Source organism: Triticum dicoccoides, chromosome 5A (assembly GCF_002162155.2).
Source record: "Triticum dicoccoides isolate Atlit2015 ecotype Zavitan chromosome 5A, WEW_v2.0, whole genome shotgun sequence".
Taxonomy (NCBI): domain Eukaryota; kingdom Viridiplantae; phylum Streptophyta; class Magnoliopsida; order Poales; family Poaceae; genus Triticum; species Triticum dicoccoides.
Genome location: NC_041388.1, coordinates 419,643,931 through 419,667,498, shown reverse-complemented (window position 1 = coordinate 419,667,498; position 23,568 = coordinate 419,643,931). Strand labels below are relative to the sequence as shown.

The 23,568-nt window shown below is 47.7% G+C and overlaps 1 protein-coding gene across 1 annotated transcript; it reads right to left on the bottom strand.

Annotated features, from left to right (window-relative positions):
* Nucleotides 1-18,762: 18,762 nt before the first annotated feature.
* LOC119301966 (probable galacturonosyltransferase 4) lies at nucleotides 18,763-22,838 on the bottom strand. The gene is made up of 7 exons (XM_037578975.1): nucleotides 22,443-22,838; nucleotides 22,259-22,363; nucleotides 21,612-22,015; nucleotides 20,734-21,002; nucleotides 20,267-20,624; nucleotides 19,482-20,057; nucleotides 18,763-19,282 (listed from the first exon to the last, which is right to left on the bottom strand). The coding sequence occupies exons 1-7, from the start codon at nucleotides 22,564-22,566 to the stop codon at nucleotides 19,013-19,015; spliced, it is 2,106 nt and encodes a 701-aa protein (XP_037434872.1). The 5' UTR covers nucleotides 22,567-22,838; the 3' UTR covers nucleotides 18,763-19,012.
* Nucleotides 22,839-23,568: the final 730 nt, after the last annotated feature.

The window sequence follows — 23,568 nt, the reverse complement described above, 5'->3', positions numbered from 1 at the left end:
CTCTTGGGTGTTTGAGCACCCTAGATGGTTGAGGTCACCACGGAGCCATATTCCATTGTGGTGAAGCTTCGTAGTGTTGTTGGGAGCCTCCGATTAAGTTGTGGAGATTGCCCCAACCTTGTTTGTAAAGGTCCGGTCGCCGCCTCCAAGGGCACCAATAGTGGAATCACGGCATCTAGCATTATGTGAGGGCGTGAGGAGAATACGGTGGCCCTAGTGGCTTCTTGGGGAGCATTGTGCCTCCACATCGCTCCAACGGAGACATACTTTCCCTCAAAAGGAAGGAACTTCGGTAACACATCCTCGTCTTCATCGGCTCCACTCTTGATTATCTCGTACCTTCACTTGAGCAAGCTTATTTGTATTATTTCCATTGTTTGCTTATGTTCTTGTTGTTGTTGCATCATATAGGTTGCTCACCTAGTTGCACATCTCGACAAGCTACTTCGATGCAAAGTTTAATTTGGCAAAGAAAAGCTAAAAATTGTTAGTTGCCTATTCACCCCCCTCTAGTCAACTATATCGATCCTTTCAATTGGTATCAGAGCCTCGTCTCTTTTTGAGGACTTTGTCGTCCGAAGAGTATGGTTGACGTCGTAGACGGTGTGGAGGAGCACTCCGGTGCGAATCCGGTCTCGTCTACAGGAGATGGGGAAACCTCTGTCTCTCGTGAGGAATTCAATGTGGCATTGGAGACATTGAAAACCTCCATGACGACCGAGGTTGAAAGCATGTTTACTAAATTCATTGAAGGGCTTAAACTATCCACCACACCGTTGAAAGTGGGTGATCCCACCAACAAGATGACGGATGCTAACTCCGACAAGGGGGATGCTACTAGTGAAAAAGCTCCTTCTTCTAGTGGTAAGAATGGCACCGGCATCTTTGCCCATGTGGAACCGCCACTTGTCTATGATGGACCGTTTCCCTCTACTCATTTGAATCATGCCGGTCCTCCCCTTAAGATTGTGAAAAATAAGGACTTTGATTCTTGGGTTTATCTCTTTAAGTGTCATTTAAATCATATGAATACTAATCTTTGGAGAATCATTGAAGAAGGTTTCTATCTGCATGATCCAAGCAACTTCACCCCTAGAGAAGCTGTGGATAATCAATTCAATGAGAATGCTTTCTTCATCATCCAAGATGCAATTCCACCCGAAGATCTCCCTCATCTTCGGCCCTTCGCCTTGGCCAAAGATGCATGGCTTTGTGTTGTCTACCTCTATCGGGGAAGCGCAAGCATTCAACGCTCCAACTATGAAGTAGTGCAAGATGAATCCGATGAGTTTGCAATGAAAGAAGATGAAGAATCTCGTGAGCTTTATCGGAGAGTAACCAAACTCGCGGTCTCACTCCGAGATCATGGGAGCAAGGACACGGATGATAATTGGATCAAGCGCAAATTCCTCAAGGCAATGATGCCTTACCACAAGGCCATGTCCTCCATCATTCGTCAAAGGCCAGAATTCCACACTTTGTCCTCAAGTGAAGTGTTGGATGAGTTTGTGGCCATGAGCATCTTGGACAAGACCGCCGACAATGCCGTGCTACGTTCTCAAAGAGCAAAGAATCCCAACCTTGCATTGAAGGACAAGGTTAGTGCGGAAGAAGAGGACGAAGAAGAAGAAGAGGAGGGCAACCCCGAAGATACAAAGTATGCCTATCATGAACACATGGCTCTTGCTTCAAGGAAATTTTGGAGCAAGAAAAACTCAAGGCCCAACTTCTACAAGAACAACTCAAGTGGCACAAAGGGCAAGCAACGTGTGAGGACTTGCTATAATTGTGGCAATGTGAGCCATTTTGTTGCGGAGTGCCCGTATGAGAAGAGGGAAGACAATGGTGGCAAGCTCATCCGAAAGGACAAAGCCAAGTCATTCCCAAACAAGAGCAACTTCACCGAGAAGACTCCTCCCAAAGCGTTGGTGGTACAAGAAGAGTACAATGAGGATGATGATGATGATGATGATGATGATGAGTTGGTTGTCATGGCCTCCGTTGCTATTGTGACAATTCCATGAGTGTCACTCTTCGACTCACCCAATGAGAGCATCACCGCCAAGTGCCTCATGCTAAAGCCACCAACAAGGTAACCCCCAACATCAAAACTACCATCACTAATAATCCTTCTTTGACGGATTGCATTGATGAACATGATGGACCTAATGTGGAGGAGAATGAGTTTGAGTCCTTTATGGGCAAACTCAAGGGTAAAACCAAGAAACACTTTGTTGCTCTCTTGAAACAACTTGGTGAAGCCAATGACATGATCGAAACTTGTGAAGATACCATCTCTAGGATGGAGGGGCATAGTCGTGACTATGCCGATGAGATTTCAGATCTTTCCAATGCTCTTGAGAAAGAGCGTGGTCTTCGTTTGGCTCTTGAGGAGTCACACAACGATGATCACGCTACGTTAAAGAAAGATCTTGATCATGCTATTGTTGTTTCTCGTGTGCTAAACTCCGAGAAGGCCAAGCTTGGGGTTGATCTTGCTAGACTCAAAGAGGAGTTTGACCTACTTGACAAGGCTCACAAGGTCTTGAAGGGTGCTCATGCTAGCCTCAAAGAGTCTCATGATCAACTTCAAGTAAAGCTAACCAAGGAGAAAGCCACATTTCCTCATATGGTGTTAATTGATAATGCAAATGCTACTAACCCATGTTGTGAGCATGTGCATCTTGTTGAGGAGAATGCCAAGTTGAAGGAGCGACTTGAGAAAGGCCTTGTTTCTTGCATACAAGGCGAGAAGAACCTCAACGACCTTTTGAGCAATCAAAAAGGGGTTGTGGCCAAGGAAGGGATTGAGTACGCACCCGAGTACAAGAACAAGAAGAAGAGTGACAAGGCCAAACGACCTCCCGCTCTCAAGCAAACCTTTGTGAAGGAGGAAGAGGGTGCTACTAATGAGAAGAAGAAGAACACTGGGAAGAGTGGTGATGCCAAGAAGGGCAACACTTCTCTTCCCAACCAAGCCGGCAACTTTAACCCTTCTTATGTGTTGTGTCGTGCTACTAATAGACATGTTTATGCCAAATTTGTTGGCTCTCCTTATGAGTATATTGAATGGTATATTTGGGTTCCTAAGACCCTTGTTACTAACATCAAAGGACCCATTACTAAATGGGTACCTAAAACCAAGCATTGATCTCTTGTAGGTGTTTGCTTCCGGTGGGGGATCATGGTTGCTCGGTAGTGGAGCCACTAATCATATGACCGGAAGCAAGGAATTGGTGGTGGATGTTCACAAGATTCCATCTATGCCCACCAATGTCGAGTGGGGTGATTCCTTGTCCTCCAAGGTATTGGGGCTTGGCAAGGTTGTCATTTCTCATGATCTCACGATCGAGAAGGTCATGCTTGTTGAGTCCCTTGCATACAATTTACTTTTCATTCGTCAACTTGCACTCATGGTCTTTGCCACTTTCTTTGATATTGATACCGTGGCCCTCTTGTGGAGTAAGACTCTTAAAGTAGCCTTTGTTGGGCATGTCGAGAACGGTCTCTATGTGATTAACTTTTTGGAGCGACCCACTAAGACCGCGACATGCCTAATGGCTAAAGTTGACATGGGTTGGCTTTGGCATCGCCTTCTAGCCCATGTCAATATGAGATCTTTGTAAAGTCTTCTCAAGGGGGACCATGTCCGTGGACTAACAAATGTTAGTTTTGCTAAAGATCGTGCTTGTAGTGCGTGCATCGAAGGAAAGCTACATGAGAAGGCTCACCCTCCCACGACTATCATCTACTCGAAGAGGCCTTTGGAGCTCCTTCATATGGATCTCTTTGGGCCTCCATCCTTTGATAGTCTTGGGGGTAGAAAATATTGCTTGGTGATTGTTGATGATTATTCAAGATACACCTGGGTATATTTCTTTAAGAGGAAGAGCGAGACCCAACAAACCGTCATTGACTTTGCAAATGAAGCCCAACGTCAACACAATGCAAAGATCTTGACTATAAGAAGTGACAACGGCACCGAGTTCAAGAACTACACCTTGGATGAGTTTCTTAGTGATGAGGGGATCAAGCATCAATATTCCGCACCATACACCCCTCAACAAAATGGTGTAGCGGAGAGGAAGAACCGGACGTTGATGGATGCGGCAAGGACCATGATGGCGGAGTTCAAGTCTCCATACAACTTTTGGGCCGAAGCCATCAACACCGCGTGTCATGCATCGAATCGGCTCTATCTCCGCAAAGGCTTGAACAAGACTCCATATGAGATACTCATCGGTAACAAGCCCAACCTCAAGTACTTCCGGGTGTTCGGGTGTAAGTGTTTCATTCTAAAGAAAGGTGGTCATTTGTCTAAATTTGAGGCCAGAGCTTATGAGGGCATATTTGTTGGTTATGCTACAAACTCTCATGCTTACCATGTCCTTAATAAGTCCACGGGGCTTATTGAGGAGACGTGTAACGTGGAGTTTGATGAGAATAATGGCTCCCAAGTGGGGCAAAGTGGCACTTGTGATGTAGGTGATGAAATTCCTCCTCGAGCCATAAGAAGAATGGGTGTTGGTTTTATCCTACCCATTGAGGAACCCCTTGTGGCCGAAGGAGAAGGACAATGCTCAACTCAAATGGAGCCATCACCAACCCAAGGCCCACACGCTTCCGAAGAACAAAGTGAAGGCCCTCAACCTCAAGAACAAGATCAAGGACAAGGTCAATCTCAAGATGGTGTTGAAACATCAAGGGATGCCCAAGGTCAATTTCTCACCATCGAGCATGTTCAAGATCAAGAGCAAGCTCGAGATCATGAACAAGCTCAAGACGACGCTCAAGATGATCAAGTTGACGCTCATCAGCTCTCCCTAGAGGAGGAATTAGAGCGTCGTGCCGCCAAGATCGCATCCAAGCTATCCACCAAAGACCATCTCATGACAAATGTGCTTGGAAGCTTAAGAAAGGGGGTAAGCACTCGTAGACAATTAGCAAACTATTCTGAACATCACATGTTTGTCTCTTGTGTTGAACCCCAAAAGGCCTATGAGGCGCTCGAAGATCCGGATTGGCTCAATGCCATGCATGAAGAACTCAACAATTTCAAGCACAACAAGGTGTGGAGATTGGTGCCAAGGCCAACGGGGAACCATAATGTCATTGGAACCAAGTGGATATTCAAGAACAAGCAATATGCTCATGGGATTATCATTCGCAACAAGGCTCGTTTGGTAGCACAAGGCTACTCCCAAGTCGAGGCTTTCAATGAGGAATTTGCCGCCCTCATGACCTCCAAGTTTAAGATGTCCATGATAGGAGAGTTGAAGTTCTTCCTTGGCTTCGAAGTCAAACAAAGAAGAGAAGGAACCTTCATCAACCAAGCCAAATACACTCAAGACATGCTCAAGAGATTCAAGCTAAGTGATGTCAAGCCGGCTTCCACTCCCATGCCCACCAAGTGTCAACTTGACATTGATCTCAATGGTAAAGCGGTGGATCAAAAGGTATATCGCTCCATGATTGGCTCCTTGCTTTACCTTTGTGCATCTAGATCGGATATCATGTTGAGTGTGGGGATTTGTGCACGGTTTCAAGCCGCGCCTAAGGAAAGCCACTTTGTGGCGGTCAAGCCAATCTTTTGATATTTGGATCATACCCCAAACTTTGGCTTATGGTACCCAAGAGGAGCAAACTTCAAGCTTGTAGGATATTCGGACTCCGATTGGGCGGGAGACAAAGTGGATAGGAAGTCCACTTCCGGAGGGTGCCAATTTCTTGGTTGCTCTTTGGTGAGTTGGTCTTCCAAGAAACAAAGTTGTGTGTCTCTCTCGTCCACCGAAGTGGAGTATGTGGCGGCCGGTAGTTGTTGTGCACAACTTCTTTGGATGAGGCAAACTTTAAAGGATTACGGTGTCATTTGTGACAAGTGTCTCTTTGGTGTGACAATGAAAGTGCCATCAAGGTTTCTCTCAACCCGATCCAACACTTCAAGACGAAGCATATTGAGATTCGGTATCACTTCATCCGGAATCACATTAGGCGAGGGGAGATCGAGCTCAACTATGTCAACACTCATGATAACCTTACAGATATCTTCACGAAGCCCTTGGATGAAGCAAGATTTCGCGACTTAAGGCATGAGCTAAATATCATTGATTCGAGCAATGTTGCTTGAACCTTTCACACCCCACCATACTCAACTTGATATCTTGTTTAGGTGTAGGCATGGACATAGGGGGAGTGTGGTTGTCTCAATGAACCTTCCCTCCCCCCATTATGCATAAACTAATCAAACTCTTTCACTCTAGCCATTTTTTTATGGTTCTTGTGCTTCAAAGATGAGTTTTGGTCATGGGCCCAAGGTTAAAATCTTCGCGGTACCATACCTCCGGACTCAAACATAGGTGGCCTCGGCCACCGCCCTCTCTTGGAGAGGTGTGTGTTCTTCGTATTCTTTGTGTTGGTTTGGCGTGTGTGTTTTCTCTTGTTTTCTAGTCGTTTTCTCTTCTTGAGCTAAGCCGTTTTGGCTAGACTTTTTGCGGCTGAGCGGTACTGCCGCTGGGTGCGTGGTACTACCGCTGATGAATGTCAAGCGGTACTACTGCCCATCCCAGCGGTACTACCGCTACGGGGTGGGCGATGGGGTTATGTTGGGGCCAGGGGAGTTGCTTTTCTCCCCCATACCCATTCGCCCCACTCTCTCGTCTTCCTCGTCGCTCCAGCAACGTCTCGCCGCAGGAGGGCTTCGGTCGGCCGCCGTCTTTGTGCCGCCCCTCTCCAGTTCCTCCGGTGGAGTCGATCCCCACCGCGTTCTCTTGCCATGGATGCCGGTATTGCCCCCGTTCCTGTTCTCTCTTTTCCTAGATCTCACATCTAGTTGTTAGGGAAATAGGCATTGCTTTTCTCGATTTTTGGCTAAGTCGAGGCTTGAGTAGGATGGAGATGGCATCTAGGCCTTTGGATTGATGATTGGTAGGCTTATTTTTGAATTTGGAATCCCTGGTAGTGCCGGATCTGTCCACGGCAGTAGGGAACCGCCGTTCCCGGTCTGGAGCAGTACTACCGCTCTTCTTGCATGGTACTACCGCTCGAGCGGTACTGCCGCGGTGGGGTCGCGGTACCACCGCTGGATGCCCAATTCCATCATCTCCTACCACTTTTTGATCCATGTTGTCTTCTTTGGAGGCTTATGCTCTTTCTTTCATGTTGTTTCTTCTGCTCGTGTGTTTGGTTCCAGGTGATGAACATTCTGAGCAGCAAGTCCGTCGTGTCAACCCCGGACGTGCAACGTCCAAGCGATACCGCACCTCTGAGACAATGACAACCTCGTCAAGTGCTCCGCCAAGTGTTCCGCCAAGTGTTTCGCCTCAAATGAAGAAGATGAGTGCATCCAAGCCCAAGCCAAGGGCCAAGTCTGTGACAGAGATGTCTGCCAAGGAATTCTACGAGAAGCGTCGGCGCAACCCCTATGAGGTCGATCAAGAGCCTGCCTTGGTCAACTGCCCGTTCTGAAACCGCTTTCAGTATGCCATTTACTTTGATGTGATCAAGGACAAGAAGAACCTTTTTGTTGATGTTCGCTCCATCGATGTTGCCTTTATGGAGAAGGACCCTGACTACTTTGGGGAGACTCTTCAGATGTGCTCTCAGTTGAACATCCCCAGGATCATGCAGTTCAACAAGGATTTTGATGCAGATTTGGTGGCTCAAGTTTTATGCCATCGTCCATCTTGGGACAGATGAGAACAGAACTCTGACTTGGATGACAAATGGCAGGCTGCTTACTGTTAAGTGGAAGGCCTTCATGGAGCTTCTTGAAGTTGAGGATCAAGGTCTTGAGAACCCAGTTGCCTTTCGCCCTCACCGCAATGCAACTTCCACTCACAAGCAATCTCTCTGGCCATACTGTACCTTGAAGATTAACCCAGTGACTCAGAAGGAGACCTATGAGCTGCCAACATTTCTGGATATTCTCCATCACATCTTCAGGGAGACCCTCTTCCCTTGCATCGGCAACTTAGATATGGTACACTCTTATCTTGTGGACATGCTTCTTTTCTGTCAACATGAGAAGGAAGAAAACACTGGAGACTCTTTGGATATCTCTCATGTCATGTGGTCTGAGTTGGTTTCCGCCATCTCTGGGCGCAAGTGCCCTATCTATGGACCGTTTATCATGTTTCTCATTGAGAAGGCCTGGGAGTGTGTGTACCCTAGGGTGGTGCTGGAGACTGGAGATCTTGTTTCTCATGAGATCAAGCGTCTAAGGAAGAAGGAGAACTGGGGCACCACAGCTTCGAGTTCTGGTGTTCCGTCTGGAGCTGCTGACATGGAGACCGAGACTAATGCTGATGATGACGATGACTACGAGCCATCTGGAGCAGAGCCCTCTTGGTCAAAGAAGCTCAAGCGCAAGATGAAGAAACTCTTCTGCATGGAGTCTCATGGTCAGTACATGACTCACGTGGCTGAGAAGCAGGTCAGAAGTCGTCACAAGGAGCTCATGCGTCAGTTGGGTGCGACCGTTGCCAGCGGATCTGAGGGCAAGATCACTGATGAGGAGGAGTGGATTCAACAGCACTGCCCGTGGACCGACTCAAACACCGAGCAGTTTCCGACCGATGACGGCGGTGCAGACGATCCCGCTGGGATATGATGTTTGAGATCCTCAGTTGGCTATCACCTGGAGCCGTAGCAACGCTCTTTGCCTTTTTGGTGTCTCGATGCCAAAGGGGGAGAGAGTTTAGGGATTTGTGTCGTTGTCGAGTTGCGAGCATGTGTTTGTGTGGCGTGTTTGCCTTACCTGTCTTTCTCGCGAACTCTTTTCTCGTGTTGAACCTTTCTTACGTTGGTTTGGTTGTGCTCGTGAGACTTTTCTATCATATGGTGTAAGACATATGCACTCTATCACATCTTATTGAGCTTATGTTATCTTGTACTAGTTATGCTATGCTCTTATCTACTATTTTGCTTAGTGTTAGCCTTAGTGCTGCAAGATATGCATTGTCTCTAAAATATAGGGGTAGTGTTGATCCTAGTATGTGCGGCGTGCAGTCCAAAGCACTTTTCTCTATAGCACACATCTAGGGGGAGCCCGTCTATATTTTAGAGATGTGGGGTTTTCTTATGTCATATATTTTCCCATTTGTGCAAATCCCGTATTGTCATCAATCCATCAAATAGAGGGAGATTGTAAGGGCATATTTATCCCTAAGGTGTTTTGGTGATTGATGACAATGCTTTTGCGGACTAATCGTGTGCTTTGAGCATTTCAGAGATTCACCCTTTGGCACGAGACGATTCTTTCCCCTCGGAGTTTTTAATCAAGACGGTGTAGCTCTTTCGTTTCTGGTTTGGTGGACTTGTCTCATAGGAGTCACTGTGCTATCAAGAGGGGGTCCGCTTTGGTAAGGCTAGGGTGGAATCAACACGTACACTTTCTTTTCGCACCCTCTGAGCCTTCCCGCGTCGATGAAGGTCTCTTTTCCTGCTTTATGAGCTTGTTTTGGTCCGAGCGGTAGTACCACGGTGCTCAGCGGTAGTACCGCTTGTGGGTCCTCAGCCGCAGTACAACTGCGGTACCGGGCTCCTACCACGTCGACTCGAGGGGGTCGCCTCTCGTGTCGGATTGTGCGGCACTAAGCAGCGGCAGTAGAAGCGGTAGTACAGCTCGAGAGCGGTAGTACCGCCCTACGACCGCGGCAGTACCGCACTGGGTCTGACTCCTGCTCATACGCCAGCCCTCCCAGACTGCATGGCTGTACCGCGAGGGGGAGCGGTAGTACCGCTGCCCCCTGCGATAGTACCGCCATTCGCGGGGCTGTTTTAGGGGGTACCGGTTGGATTGTTCCCCCCTTTATAAAAGGGGGTCTTCTTCTTCAACGTTGACTTACCTCTTCCCCCAAAGCTTCATTAATGCTCCAAGCTTCATTTTCACCCGATCTCTCTCCCTAGCTAATTGAACTTGTTGATTTTCTCGGGATTGGTTGAGAAGGCCCCGATCTACACTTCCACCAAGAGAAATTTGATTTCCCCACTAATCCCTAGCGGATCTTGTTACTCTTGGGTGTTTGAGCACCCTAGACGGTTGGGGTCACCACGGAGCCATATTCCATTGTGGTGAAGCTTCATGGTGTTGTTGGGAGCCTCCGATTAAGTTGTGAAGATTGCCCCGACCTTGTTTGTAAAGGTCCGGTCGCGGCCTCCAAGAGCACCAATAGTGGAATCACGGCATCTCGCATTGTGTGAGGGCGTGAGGAGAATACGATGGCCCTAGTGGCTTCTTGCGGAGCATTGTGCCTCCACACCGTTCCAACGGAGACGTACTTCCCCTCAAAAGGAAGGAACTTCGGTAACACATCCTCGTCTTCATCGGCTCCACTCTTGGTTATCTCGTACCTTCACTTGAGCAAGCTTATTTGTATTATTTCCATTGCTTGCTTGTGTGCTTGTTGTTGTTGCATCATATAGGTTGCTCACCTAGTTGCACATCTAGACAAGCTACTTTGATGCAAAGTTTAATTTGGCAAAGAAAAGCTAAAAATTGTTAGTTGCCTATTCACCCCCCCCCCTCTAGTCAACTATATCGATCCTTTCAAATACAAATGAAATGTTGTAGAAAATTTGAATAACGTTGCCACAAAATGCAAAGGATTATACTTGTCCAGATTACCCATCATGTGTATATGGGGGTAAACTCACCATTCCTACAGGTGAGCTGAATCAAATTTGTCCCATTCCATCTCTCTAGCCAAACAACAAAGCAAAATTGTTCCATTCCATTTGTTTGACTCCCTACATGCAAGAACAAAACCAATACCAATTTGGAACGGAACCATGACATTCCGTTCAAGGCATACCGGCTTGGTACCACATGCTTGTGTTTGGTTGGAGACGGTATAAGGGATTTAAATGGTTTTGTTTTAGCGTTTGGTTGGAGAGATGAAATAGAACATATCTGATTTAGCCCATGGGTGTTGCATATGAATGATGAGATTACCTCTTATATGTATATGGTGTATAGTCTCAACCATCATCATAGCTCTTTGTGTTTTTAGCAACATGTTATTCAAATTTTCAGCACTGTTTCATTTGCATTTGCAGCACAAAAACAATTGATTATTTACACTCACAAGCGTAATAAATATACGACATTACATATAAAAAATTCATGCCGTTTTCTGCATACTACTATACAAGTAATCCAAAAACACCCAATTGTTGTTCATTACAATGCATAAAACCATGTAAATAGTTATTTCTCTCGAAAATTCTTTGCAATACCTTTTCATAGGAACTTTTGAGAGAAATAACTCACCCAATCTGAACTTGTTCAATTGCACTACCACAATCAAACACCTAAATGTCCCCAAAAACATTCATTTCCATTCCACCTCATTTCCCCAACCAAATGCACCATAGAAGCAAAAGTGCATGCTAGAACAATATGTTTGGAGCGGAGTAAAAATGTTGCTCTTCCATAGCACTCGACCTTTTTTGTGAAACAACTTACAGAACATTGTAAAACAGTGAACCCACAAAAAATGTATCAATTTATATGTATCGTATTGCTAGTGATGGAGCTAGAAGTTAACCAAATCGATGGCCATATTTAGCCGCGGGGGCTTACAAAAGAGGCGACGAGATACCCCCATGCAAGAAAAAATGGTTAGCACTTTCTCCAATTCAAAATACAAGTCCTTTTAGCATATTTATACAGGTCAAACATTTCTAAGTTGAATGGTATGTTATTAAAGACAACACCGCAACACCGTTGTTCTAGAGTTTGAGGGTGTGTTTGGTTTGAGATAACCCACTGCACGCCAAAGACATTTGACAAGGCCACTTCTGCTTGGTTTCAGTAGCCAATCTCACTTAAAAAGATGGGTTGGCCTATTCTTCATGAAGACTTTGGTTTTTCAGTGTTGTCTATGGTTGGTTTTCTTATGTTTTAAGTTTGTTAGACCATCCTATGACATGTGTGAAGACTAAGGAGAAGAAAGATGACCCCCTCCCCCCCCCCTCTTCAACGCGTATGCATCATGAGAAACACCACAGTGTACTTTCTATCCTTTATTAATGGGATGATACGCTTCGGCGTATTCATGAAAAACAGATTGGATTAGAGCAGACTTAAATGTAATTTCTCCTATATCTAATTTACGTTGATGTGATCACTCTGGGTTGAGATTGAGGATAATAAAGATTACTAGTACTAGATTATAGTAGAAGATTCGAATAAACTAGAATCTTGGCCAACTACCATGAACATAACATTCACGCAACAAAAAACATTCAGAACAACAAACACATTTGTTGAATTACATTCGGTCGTCCACATTCGAGGCACTGAAATAAGAAAATCAAGAACAAATAACACTTCAATGAATAATCTAGGAAGACAAACTAATCGAAACACTAATCCGCAGCTAACCGACACGATGGTTGTATCGCCAAAAAGAACACCATGGTCGTAACACACATAATCCTGAAATTAACACCACTAGACTGACTTAACTAAGGCTAGTGTCATAGTGGGAGTAACTTAGCTAGTAACATAGCGCGCTCCAAGAAAATTTTGCTTATGTGGCATGTAGTTAATAAGAAGTGGTAACATAATATGTTACTATAACATAGCGTTTTCCAAGGCAGGATGAGTCTACAAGCTAATAAATGAAGACCTCTATGACACTAGTACTATGTTACTTTGCACTATGAAGGTAGTAACTTAGACTAGTGTCATATGCATGACACTAGTATAAGTTACTCCCCACTATGACCAGCCTAAGGGCCAGTTCTTTTCTAGCTTATTTCAGCTTATTGTCAAAATAAGCCAAAAGCTCAAAAGAACTGGATTTGAAAAAGCTAGCTCAGCTTATTTCCATCACTCTTCCCTTCACAATGAGAAAAAGCTAGGTGGGAGGAGCTTCCCGCAGCTTCTGACTTAACCCCGAAGGGGTATAGCTATGTGGCCCTGTTGTTTGCCCAATTTACAGCAAAAATGCCACCGCCAGGTCCCAGTTTAGCTCCCGCAGAAAAAAAACAGGCTCTCGTTCGATCGTTCCCATCCGCACCGAGCTCCCGCAAAACAGAGACGCCGCTGCCGCTAGGGTTCCCAGCTAGCCGCCGCCGCCGCCGGTGCCCTGCTCCTCTGCTGCTCCTCCTCCCTCAGGCGAGCCCATGGACGGCGGGTAGGCCTCCATCCCCCGCCGCTACTCCTCCCTCGGGGGTACCCCCTGCCGCCCCGGTCTCCTACCAGTTACTCCAGATCGATCCGGCGGGTGCTCAACTCCGGCCGCGGACGCCGCACTCCGGCCGAAGGACCCCGTTCCCCCTCCCCTCCTAGTAGTAGATGGTTCGTGTGATTGGGTTTCGGATGTGGTTTGGTCTGATTGTTCAAATCATCAGTATATATGTTGTGGTAATACAAGAAGGTTGCTCCCTGCCATAATGTTCAAAGCACTATATATTTGTTCATATAGGAAAAATGATATAAACAATAGCACAATATCGTTTTGTGAACAACAATATAGTTCAAGGGCATTACAGACTTTTCACTGATCATACCACACATAAGCTGAACAAACGGGCACCGAAAAGAACTGGCTAGCTTATTCTCTGGAGCTTATTTCCACATGAGCTTATCTTGAGCTTATTTTCATAGGAGCTTATTTCCACAACGTAGCTCAAAAGAACTGGCCTTAAGATGACCACGCATGCATGCAGCCATTAATACGCCGTGCATGCATGCAGCCATTAATACACCGTGCATGCATGCCAACACAAGACCGAATGAATCAACCCGCCAACTTAGTAGCCTCCGCCGCCGCATCCGCCGCAGCCACCGCCACCGCCACCACCACCTCCACCTCTGCCCCCACCGCAGCCACCGCCACCGCCACCACCACCTCCACCTCTGCCCCCACCGCAGCCGCTGCCACCACCGTGGCCGTGGTTGTGGCCATGGCATCCACCGGAGGCGTACGCGGCTCCGTGCCACCCCGTCGTGCCGACCGCCGAGCCCCCGGACCTCGACGACCTCACCTTGGTGGGCGCGACGCTCGCCGGCCTGCTAGCCTTGGCCGCCGTGGCAGCAGCGGCGGGCTTCCTCTTGGGGACGTCGACGTCGTCGTGCGAGCTGCTGCGGCCGCAGAGGAACACGGCGAACGAGACGACCCAGACCGACGCCACGACCATGCCGAGCGCCGCAAGCCACGGCGGCAGGAAGCCCGGCGCCGCCGCCGCCGCGCTGCCCGAGGACTCCAGGAGCGCTCTCGCCATCGTGAATGGAGCAGAGTTGAACAGATCAGAACAATGTGTACGTGTAGCGGAGCTTCGGATGTACTGCCAGCAAGAGAGCGTATATATAGGCATATGATGCCCGTAGATGCGGATCGGCGAAACTAATCACCGACTAACTAGAGATTAGTTAAGGAACTCCGTTGGGATCAGGGCTCATCTTCTTGTTAAGGCCTACACTGTCTTGTGTTAAGATAAGGCATCGGGTGACGGACCTCGTTTTCAATTCGATTTGATCACATCCTGAACAGTCCATTGCTAATAAACTGCGAGCCATCGTCTGCAACCTGAGTTTCTACAACTTCGTGTGGATCATTATGCTAATTCAGCTTATCTCTAGTTTCGTTGCTACTTCTTTTCTTCACAGCTGATTATGAAATTCGTACATTAAGACTTTGTTATTTGCGAAAAAAATTAGCTACATCCACATCAGTAAGTACAAAACGTAGCACGGCCTACGTAGCTATTAACTGGGGCCTGTGTCTGGTTCTAAATCCTTACCACTAAACAGCTGGCACCTTTACAGTTGGTTATAAGAGCAACGGGCACCTTTACGACTGAAAAATAATATAGTAAATGCTCTAGATTTAACCTAGCAAGCAAAAAAAAGAAGAAGAATAACGAACCCATACACAAAGTGTTTGCCACTCAGGGATTTATGTTGCACTTCCGTATGAACCTGGGGGCGGCGCAACCTTGCGGTCCAGCGGCGAGTAGCCAATCATCTCCTCGATGCATCATGCGCCGTGCTTCATCATGCAGAGTGTGCGCTTGGTCGGGATGTGGGCGACATCCCATATCCACACTTAGGCGAATGTCTTTGTGTGGCCGCGCTGTCGACGCGGCAGAGGTCTTCGAGCGCCTCCTTTGCCCCTTCCATTGAAGGGAACTCCATAGGCAGCTTCTCGATGACGACGTGGACATGGAGTGAGAACTTTTGGAGTGTCGTGTGGTCATTCTCATGCCAAGGCATGATGTTGAAGTGCGCGCGTCCACCATGACGAAGCCCTTTGCTACGATGTTGTCACGGAGCATCGACACGTCGAATTGGACGAAGTAGTTCTTCAGGTGGTGCGCTGTGACACATAACAGGTGCGATGAGACGTGCAACTGCTCCTCTAGAGCGCGCCCCATAATCAGGGGGTCTGTTGTACCCTTTCCGCCCAGGGCCGAGAGCGTGACCGCGTGTGGTGAAGGCAAACACCTCGTGGTCCATGGCGGGGGAGGAGACCACCCCCTTATGGCTGGAGCGGGGGCGGCGCAATGGGTTGGTGTGGGAGAAACGGGCCGCGGTGGCCATGGTGACAGGAGGCGAAGTAGGCGGTAGAGGTGGAGTGGGCTATCGGAGATGATATTGCATCGAGAGCGACGGCAGCCGAGGACCTAGTCTATTTTTGGCACTACCTCCTCTACCCTTGTTCCTAGGATTTTGAGGGCATTCCTTGCCGAAGTGGCCAGGAAGCTTGCATATGATGCAGCAAAGGTGGTCTCTGCGTCCTTGCAAAGGTGGCGAGAGTTGAGGTATCAAAGACACATGCCATCAAGGCGCCTTAAGAAGGCCTCGCGCACTGGATCAACATGGGAAGGGTGGGACCTGTCCCAACTAGGGCCCGAAGTTCTCTCCCCGGAGCAGAATACTCGGAAAAGAGGCGGGATCCAGAGTTCACTCGCACGAGGGGGCTGCGAATCCAGCACATGTGGGTTCCTCATCCGACGCTGTCAAGCCGAGCAACGGGAGGGGTGCATGTGGCTATGGCCCACGGTGCGCGTTGGTGGCGCCGCTGCCCGAGCGGCGAGCGGGCAGCGAGGGAGGACGGTTGGTGGCCGCCGCACTGTAGCGGCCAACGTCGAGGAGATAAGGGCATCTCCAACATATTGTATGTTAGTCTTGTTGGTAAAATGTCCATTTCATCAACCAACAAGCTATCATACAACTATTTCAATGGGTTATATCTAAGTTAACCAATAGATGGGGAGAAAATAAATGTGATTGCTCTCTATTTCATCTTGGAGTTTGTGCAAATGTTGTTTGTTAATCTACATACAACTTTGCTCTCTCTCCACATTTATTGCATGCCATATCATCACCATGTCCTAGATGACAAATTACCAACAACTATCTTACAATTGTTGGAGATGCCGTATGTTAGTCTTGTTGGTAGGATGTCTATGTCATCAACCAACAAGTTATCATACAACTACTCCAATGGATTGTATGTAAGCTATCCAATAGATGGTAAGAAAATAAATGTGATTGCTCTCTATTTCACCTAGGAGCTTGTGCAAAGGTTGTTGGTTAAACTACATACAACTTTGCTCTCTTTCTACATTTATTATATGCTACATCATCACTATGTTCTAGGTGGCAAATTTACCAACACCTATCTTACAACAGTTGAAGATGCCCTTACAGATTCAAATCAAATAAACTCAAGTGTTGGATAAGTACAGCAAAAAAGACATTCCTGAAAACCATAATTTTCTGGAGAACAAATACATTTGCAGGATTTAATTTGGCGCCAATCGAGGCACTGACATAGGAAAACCCCAAGAATAAATAACACCACGATGCAATCTAGGAAGACTAACTAATACTCCATCTGTTTCTTTTTGCTTCGTATATAAGATTTGATCAAAATCAAACTGCACAAAATTTAACCAAATTTATATAAAAAAATATAAACATTTGCAATACTAAAAACTATATAATATAAATATACGTTTTATGGTGCATTTGATAATATTGATTTTATATTATGAATGTTATATTTTTTTAATATAAAATTAGTCAAACACTACAAAGTTTGATTTTGACCAAACCTTATAGAGGGAGTAACTAACCAAAAGTCCGAAACACGAATCCACAGCTAACGAGCACAATGGTTGTACCCTAAAAGAACACCATGGTCGTTATACATGATCCTGAAACTAATATGACTAGACTGTTGTTCATTGTGCTCGGGAAGGTAATGCGGCAGCGCATGGGCTTGCTCGGGCTAATTACAGAAGAAATTTTTCTGAAGAGTGACGAGATAAACCTCTTGTTTTCTTACTCCCCTTCCTTATAACTGATATGATTATTGTTTAATAAAGGTTGCCGAATCTTAAAAAAAATAACCACCACGCATGCAAGCAGCCATTAATACGCCTTGCATGCATGCCACCACAAGACCGAAGAATCAACCAGAACTTTAGCAGCCGCCGCAGCCACCGCCGCCGCCACCACCACCACCTCCGCCGCCGCCGCAGCCACCACCACCACCACCACCACCTCCGCCGCCGCCACCGCCGCCACCTTGCCCATGGCAGTGGCCGTGGCCGTGGCCATGGCATCCACCGGAGGCGTACGCGGCTCCGTACCACCCCGTCGTGTCCACCACCGTGCTCCCGGACCTCGACGAGCTCACCGTGGTGGGCGCGAAGATCGCCGGCCTGCTCACCTTCGCTGCCGTGGCGACACTCGCGGGTCGGCTCGCCATCGGTGCCGTGGCGACACTCACGGGCCATCTCGACGTCGCGTCCGTGGCGACACTCACGGGCGTCCTCGCCTTCGCTGCCGTGGCGACACTCGCGGGTCGGCTCGCCATCGGAGCCGTGGCGACACTCGCGGGTGTGCTCGTCATCGGGGCCGCGGCGACACTCGCGGGCGTGCTCGCCTTCGGTGCCGTGGCCACAGTCACGGGCGTGCTCGCCTTCGGGGCCGCGGCGACACTCGCGGGTCGGCTCGCCATCGGGACCCTGGCGACACTCGCGGGCGCGCTCGTCTTCGGGGCCGGGGCGACACTCACGGAGCTGGTCGCCTTCGGGGCCGTGGCAGCAGGGGCGGGCTTCTTCTTGGGGGCGTCGTCGCGCGAGCTGCTGCGGCCGCAGAGGAACACGGCGAACGAGACGGCCCAGACCGACGCCACGACCATGCCGAGCGCCGCGAGCCACGGCGGCAGGAAACCCCACGCCGCCGCCGCCGCCGCCGCCGCCGCGCCGCCCGCGGACTCCAGGAGCGCTCTCGCCATCGTGAACGGTGAGCAGAGTTAAACAGATCAGAATGATGTGCGTACGTTGCGAAACTTCACAAGGATCAGCAAAGAGCGCGTATATATAGGCATATGATATGATGCCCGTGCATGAGGATCGGGGAAACGAATCTCAACTAATCGCCGGCTAAGTAGAGATTGGATAAGGAATTCTGTTGGGATTAGGGGTCATCTTCAAGTTAAGGCCCACAGTATCTTGTTAAGATAAGGCATCCATTGGATTACCTCGTTTTCAGTTGGATTTGATCACATTCTGAACGGTCCATTGGGAGCTGTCGTTTGCAGCCTGGGTTTGTAAACTTCGTGTGGATTATTATGATAATTTAACTGATCGACATAAGCACAGCAACCACTTCGAAATTTCATGTGTGGCGGCAGAACAGAGAACGAACTGACTACTTTCAGAAAAAAAACTGACTACACTTGCATTGCAGTATGCAGGAACTGGGCACAGTTTTTCTACCATCTTGTTACATCCGCGTCAGCAAGTATAAAAACGCAATATATAGCCTACGTGGCTCTTAACTGGAGCGTGTGTCTGTCTGGTTCTAAAGCCTACCACTAAATAGCTGGCACTTTTACAGTTAGTCATACATAGAAGGAACGGGCACCTTTACCACTGAAAAAAATAGTAGATGCTCTAGATATCTTACAAAACCTAGAGCATAAAGAATTAACCTATAGCAAGCGAAAAAAGAATAACGAAACCATACATGAAGTGTGTTTGCCACTCAGGGGTTTATATTGCACTCCCGTATGAACACTTGATCGTAATTGACATGCCTCGACCAGTATTTTCGGTATTTCGACAGTCCGATCTCAAGCCAGGGTTTCAGGTTCCCATTGTAGTGAATGACGGATGCCCGCCTGATCTCGTTGACGTTTGGGTTGTACCCGAGCCCCAATAGATGCCACGAGCGATCGAGGGGGAAAGTGCGGTTCCAGAACGTCACAAGGCCTGCAGGGAGGCTGCCTAGCTTCCATAGTAGCCTGTCTTCATTCTGCACAAATGAGATAAGTCATGGGTCAAATACCACTGAAGAATGGGGAAATGACAGTTTCGGTCAAGTACAGGGATTTCCTTGTAGATCAAAATAGGACAGAATAGCTGAAAGCTTATTACTGGATATACTCTGCTCAGCTCTCGGTGAAGACTCTTTTTTATAATGGAGTATGTTGTTCATAAGTTCATAAACTCACCAGGTTCTGCCAGGTGTGGTAGACGTCGGTGATGTTTTGCTTTCTCCACTCCGACAAATCAAACATGTTCATGCCATATGCCCAACCGCAAGCATGTGGATCAAAATTGCTGGCAATTAGAGGATTGGAGAAGTTGAGGTATTTATCAAACCTGTGGAAGCTCTCTCCACAGGTCTCAACAGCACCATTGACCTTGCCTTTGAGATCTATCGACCAAAGCGCACTTAGGTCCTGCTGCACCACGGTATCATCGTCTAGAAATAACACCTTGTTAAGCTTCGGGAATATCTCAGGGAGATAGAACCTCAGATGATTGAGAATCGACAGGTATTTTGGGTTCCGGAATTTGGGATTTTCACCCGGCCTAGCCTTCCCACTCCCGAAGTAGTAATCAATCATCGAACTGGATTCCAACTGCTTCAGAACTGGGCTGTAGCTTGAGTTCAGCCAGGTAAACTCTTCAATGTTCTGAACCTGAACCGCAGCTTCACCCAAGGGATTAGCCAAGAACCACATCTTCATTGCAGCGTAGTTAAGCCTATCTGTCACAATGTGGAAGACATGGTTTGCTGGTTTCTGCAGAACAGAGTATTGAGTACATATTAGTGATTTAGGTACAAACTTAAATACAGTGAGATTGATAGATACATTATAGTGTTAGATACATCCATATCTAGAAAAATTCAAGACAGGCAATTTGGTACAGAGGTAATACAAAACAGAAGTCGGTTCACAATCATTAATCAGCTGCCTGGCTAGCTATCTCATTGACCAAGTGGTAATACCTTAGCATGAACAAGAGTGGAGTTCACAACCACTGCAGCAGCCAATACATTATCTGAGAAAACAGCATAGTGATGGAGTTGAGGGTCTTCCAACTTTTCCGTATTTGGAAAATCCTTATTGTTGGAGTTGCTGGAATAATATTCATTTGTAAGCCGCAATGGGAGACAATGGAGTCCTTTGGGTAAAGATTTTGCTGCTAGTTGAGCTAGATAGTTGGCATCTTTTCTGTGAGATTGAAGACGCCCCTCTGTTGAGTGAAGGCTTGTACGGAGCCTGTTCACAGCACCTGAGCAACCATCATGCATTCTCTTGATCCTACCCAGCGTCTGCTCCATCGCTTTTATTTTGCCATGGACACTTCATGCAACCGAAAGTTTTGTAAGTTCAGAGATAATTACCGCAATACAAAGTACAAGACACCAATAATGACAATGGAAATTCAGTAGTACAGTGAAAGAGAAAGTACTTCTGAGGAAGCATCCCATCATCGGTTGCACCACCAAGTGCTCGTTGGATATCCTTCATTCGTGCACGTAACTCCTTGGCGGTACCATGATTTCCTCTAGAAGCTAGAACACCAAGATATGTCTTTGCTCTTATCAATTGATCCTTGATGATGCGGATTGTAGCATCTGGGGAAGTTGCGGAATGATCAGTGCTACTCACTAATGTGGCGAGATCAGCATTGGCACTAGCATGTGTAGTTTGATCAGATGATGTATCAGCAATGCTTTCCTGGACAATTAAAACATTAGCTGTTAGAACAACCCTGAAAGATGGTAACTGGCAGAACACATAACATGCTCTGTTGTGACTGAATAAACAAGCTACAGTGTAAACATAACTATCAACATGGTGTAAAATATAAGAGTAGACTTTCAGGACTTCTAATCGCTCGTCACTCAGTGTTCTAGTCCTAATGTTCACAAAAAGGTAAGAAACAGACCACAAAACAGTAACATTGCAAAATGGGAATGAAAATAATAGGCATATATTTGCCAATCCATTAAGATGGCTGCAATGTCTTTGGGAGTAGTCATAGAATAAATTTGATTTTTACAATAAATAATATCACCTCCATTCCAGTTCATTCAGTGCACAAATATTTTACCTTCATACGATGAGTATGAGCTTAGGTACTGAGTAGTAATATAGATGTGCTGCAAGGTTCAGTCATAGGTTAGTTTTGCGTCCTACATTTAGGTAAGATGACCCAGACATGTCAGGCAGGTCTGTATCCATGATTCAGTCTTCCACTAATTTAACCCCTTAGAAGGGGATTCAGTCTTCCAGAAATATACCCCTCCCTTAGAAAGGGAAAGGGCTTCTCTAATAACTTTTTACCTTATTCAAAGACGATGTCAGATTTCCAGCAGTATCTGTTCCAGCAATGTTATTCTCAGATGCGCCAGATCCATCTTTGTGCTCTAGCTCAGTTGCATCCTGCAACTCTTTTTCATCCATCCCTTGTCCGTCCTGCTCTTCAGCTACCCTGCTATCGCCGGGATCACGAAATCCATCTGCTCGTCCGTCGGTGCTAACAACTTCCTTTATCATGCCATCCTGTGTAGACTGAGCACTGTCATTTCCCACAGCAACCACCTGATCAGCATCTCGCGACACAGGGTCCTCCCAGGTATCAATTTTCTTTTCTGATGGATGGCTCCTGGCTACCTCAACTGCTTGCCAGTCGTCAGTCGCCGACAGCACCCGGTTCTTGTGCTCCCCTAGCCTCTCAATTGTCAAATCTACAAAAAGCAATTCACACAGAGTTCCAACAAAAATCAGATGCGTTTACCCACGGATGACTCAACTGGCGACTGCTTCACCAAAAAAAGTGCAAGAAGTTGGTTCATTCGTTCTTACTGTGGTGAAAACAGACTCAATCTATCTCTATACCATTTTCACGGTCTAATCTACAGTCAGTGAAACTCATGCCTTCCCGAGATTAGGCAAGCAAAACGAAAGGGGGGAGGAAAAGCGGCATCTACCTTTGGCGAGAGAAACCTCGGACGCGGCCATTTGCGGCCACACCAGATTGGAGCCGGACCCGTCGCCCCGATCGAACGCGCCCCGATCGAACGCGCCCCTCGCCACTGCAAGACAATACATGAACCAAATCAAGTCAAGAACGGATCTTCGCCGCATTGCCGCCGGCGCCGGAGCCGCACGTACCGGTGGAGTCCGGGAGGTACGGGACGGGGGAGCGGCCGTAGAGCACGAGGGGCGCGAGCACGGACGCGACGAGCAGCAGCAGCACCGCGCCCCGGCACCGCCGGCCCCGCGCGGCCCCCGCCATGTCCGTGGGCCCCGCACCCGCAGCCGGCGGCCGGAGAGCCTCGGACGGCGCACTGCACCGCCGCCGCCGGACGAGGGGGGTTTGCTTTCCGGCGCGGCGGGTGCTCGGCTTCGGGGAGGCTTCGGGGGGCTTCGGGCGTCGGCACGCGCGGCGGACGCGAAATTCCGGGGCGGCAGTGAGTCAGTCAGGGCTCAGGATGGGTAACGTGGGAGCGGTGCGCGGCCCATGCGGTGCGATGCGTGCTGCGCCGGTTTGGACTCGAGTGGTTTCTTTCCTTTCCACCGGCACCTTTGCCTGCCTTACACGCGCTGGATCGCACGAATTTTCTATTCCCGTGGCCCGTGGCCTGTGGGGCAGACGGGTTTCATGGAGATGTTTCTCTCCAGATTTGCAACGGTACGGAGATACAGCCTAATAATACAATAATCTGTGGTACAGAGATACAAGATCGTATTTACCGCTCCTATATTTGCTAAGCATTTGGTCAGATTTGGTTCGGCGTTTGTGGATAGAGAAACAGAGTCGGCGTTTGGATATGGGAGCGGTGGTCTGTGGGCGCACGGGACAGCAGAGGCATCACGGGCCACACGGGCAGAGGTGGATAGACCGAGTAAATGAGACCGCACAGGTGCTACAGACAGATATACCGGGGGGTTTTTAGGGCGGAGATGGGCCGAATTAAATGGGTGAATGTTCTTCAACAACAACAACAAAAAAGGGTGAAAGTGACGCCAGTGAGTTAAGCATGTCTTTCGAGTGACATTTTGAGACGGAGGAGAATGAGAAAGGTATCCATCCTTTTTTTTTGAATAAAGACACCCAAAGGGCATCTTAAATCTGATTATCATCGAGGAAAACAAAGGCCAGTACAAAGGATAGACAACTGGACGTAGAACGACCAGTAAAAAATAAAATTACAATAAAAAGCATACTAGTCTTCTTCTTCCTCTGATTGTACGCTGCCCGCCGGTGATTGAAAATTGCACTGAACCAACAGCAAAA

Excerpts from the sequence above, each read along its gene's own strand:
- LOC119301966 (XM_037578975.1), bottom strand. The coding sequence starts at position 22,566 with ATGGCGGGGGCCGCGCGGGGCCGGCGGTGCCGGGGCGCGGTGCTGCTG. Across the intron at positions 22,016-22,258 it reads CGAGGTTTCTCTCGCCAAAG|ATTTGACAATTGAGAGGCTA; the intron begins GTAGATGCCGCT and ends TGCTTTTTGTAG. Across the intron at positions 19,283-19,481 it reads ACCACACCTGGCAGAACCTG|AATGAAGACAGGCTACTATG; the intron begins GTGAGTTTATGA and ends TCATTTGTGCAG.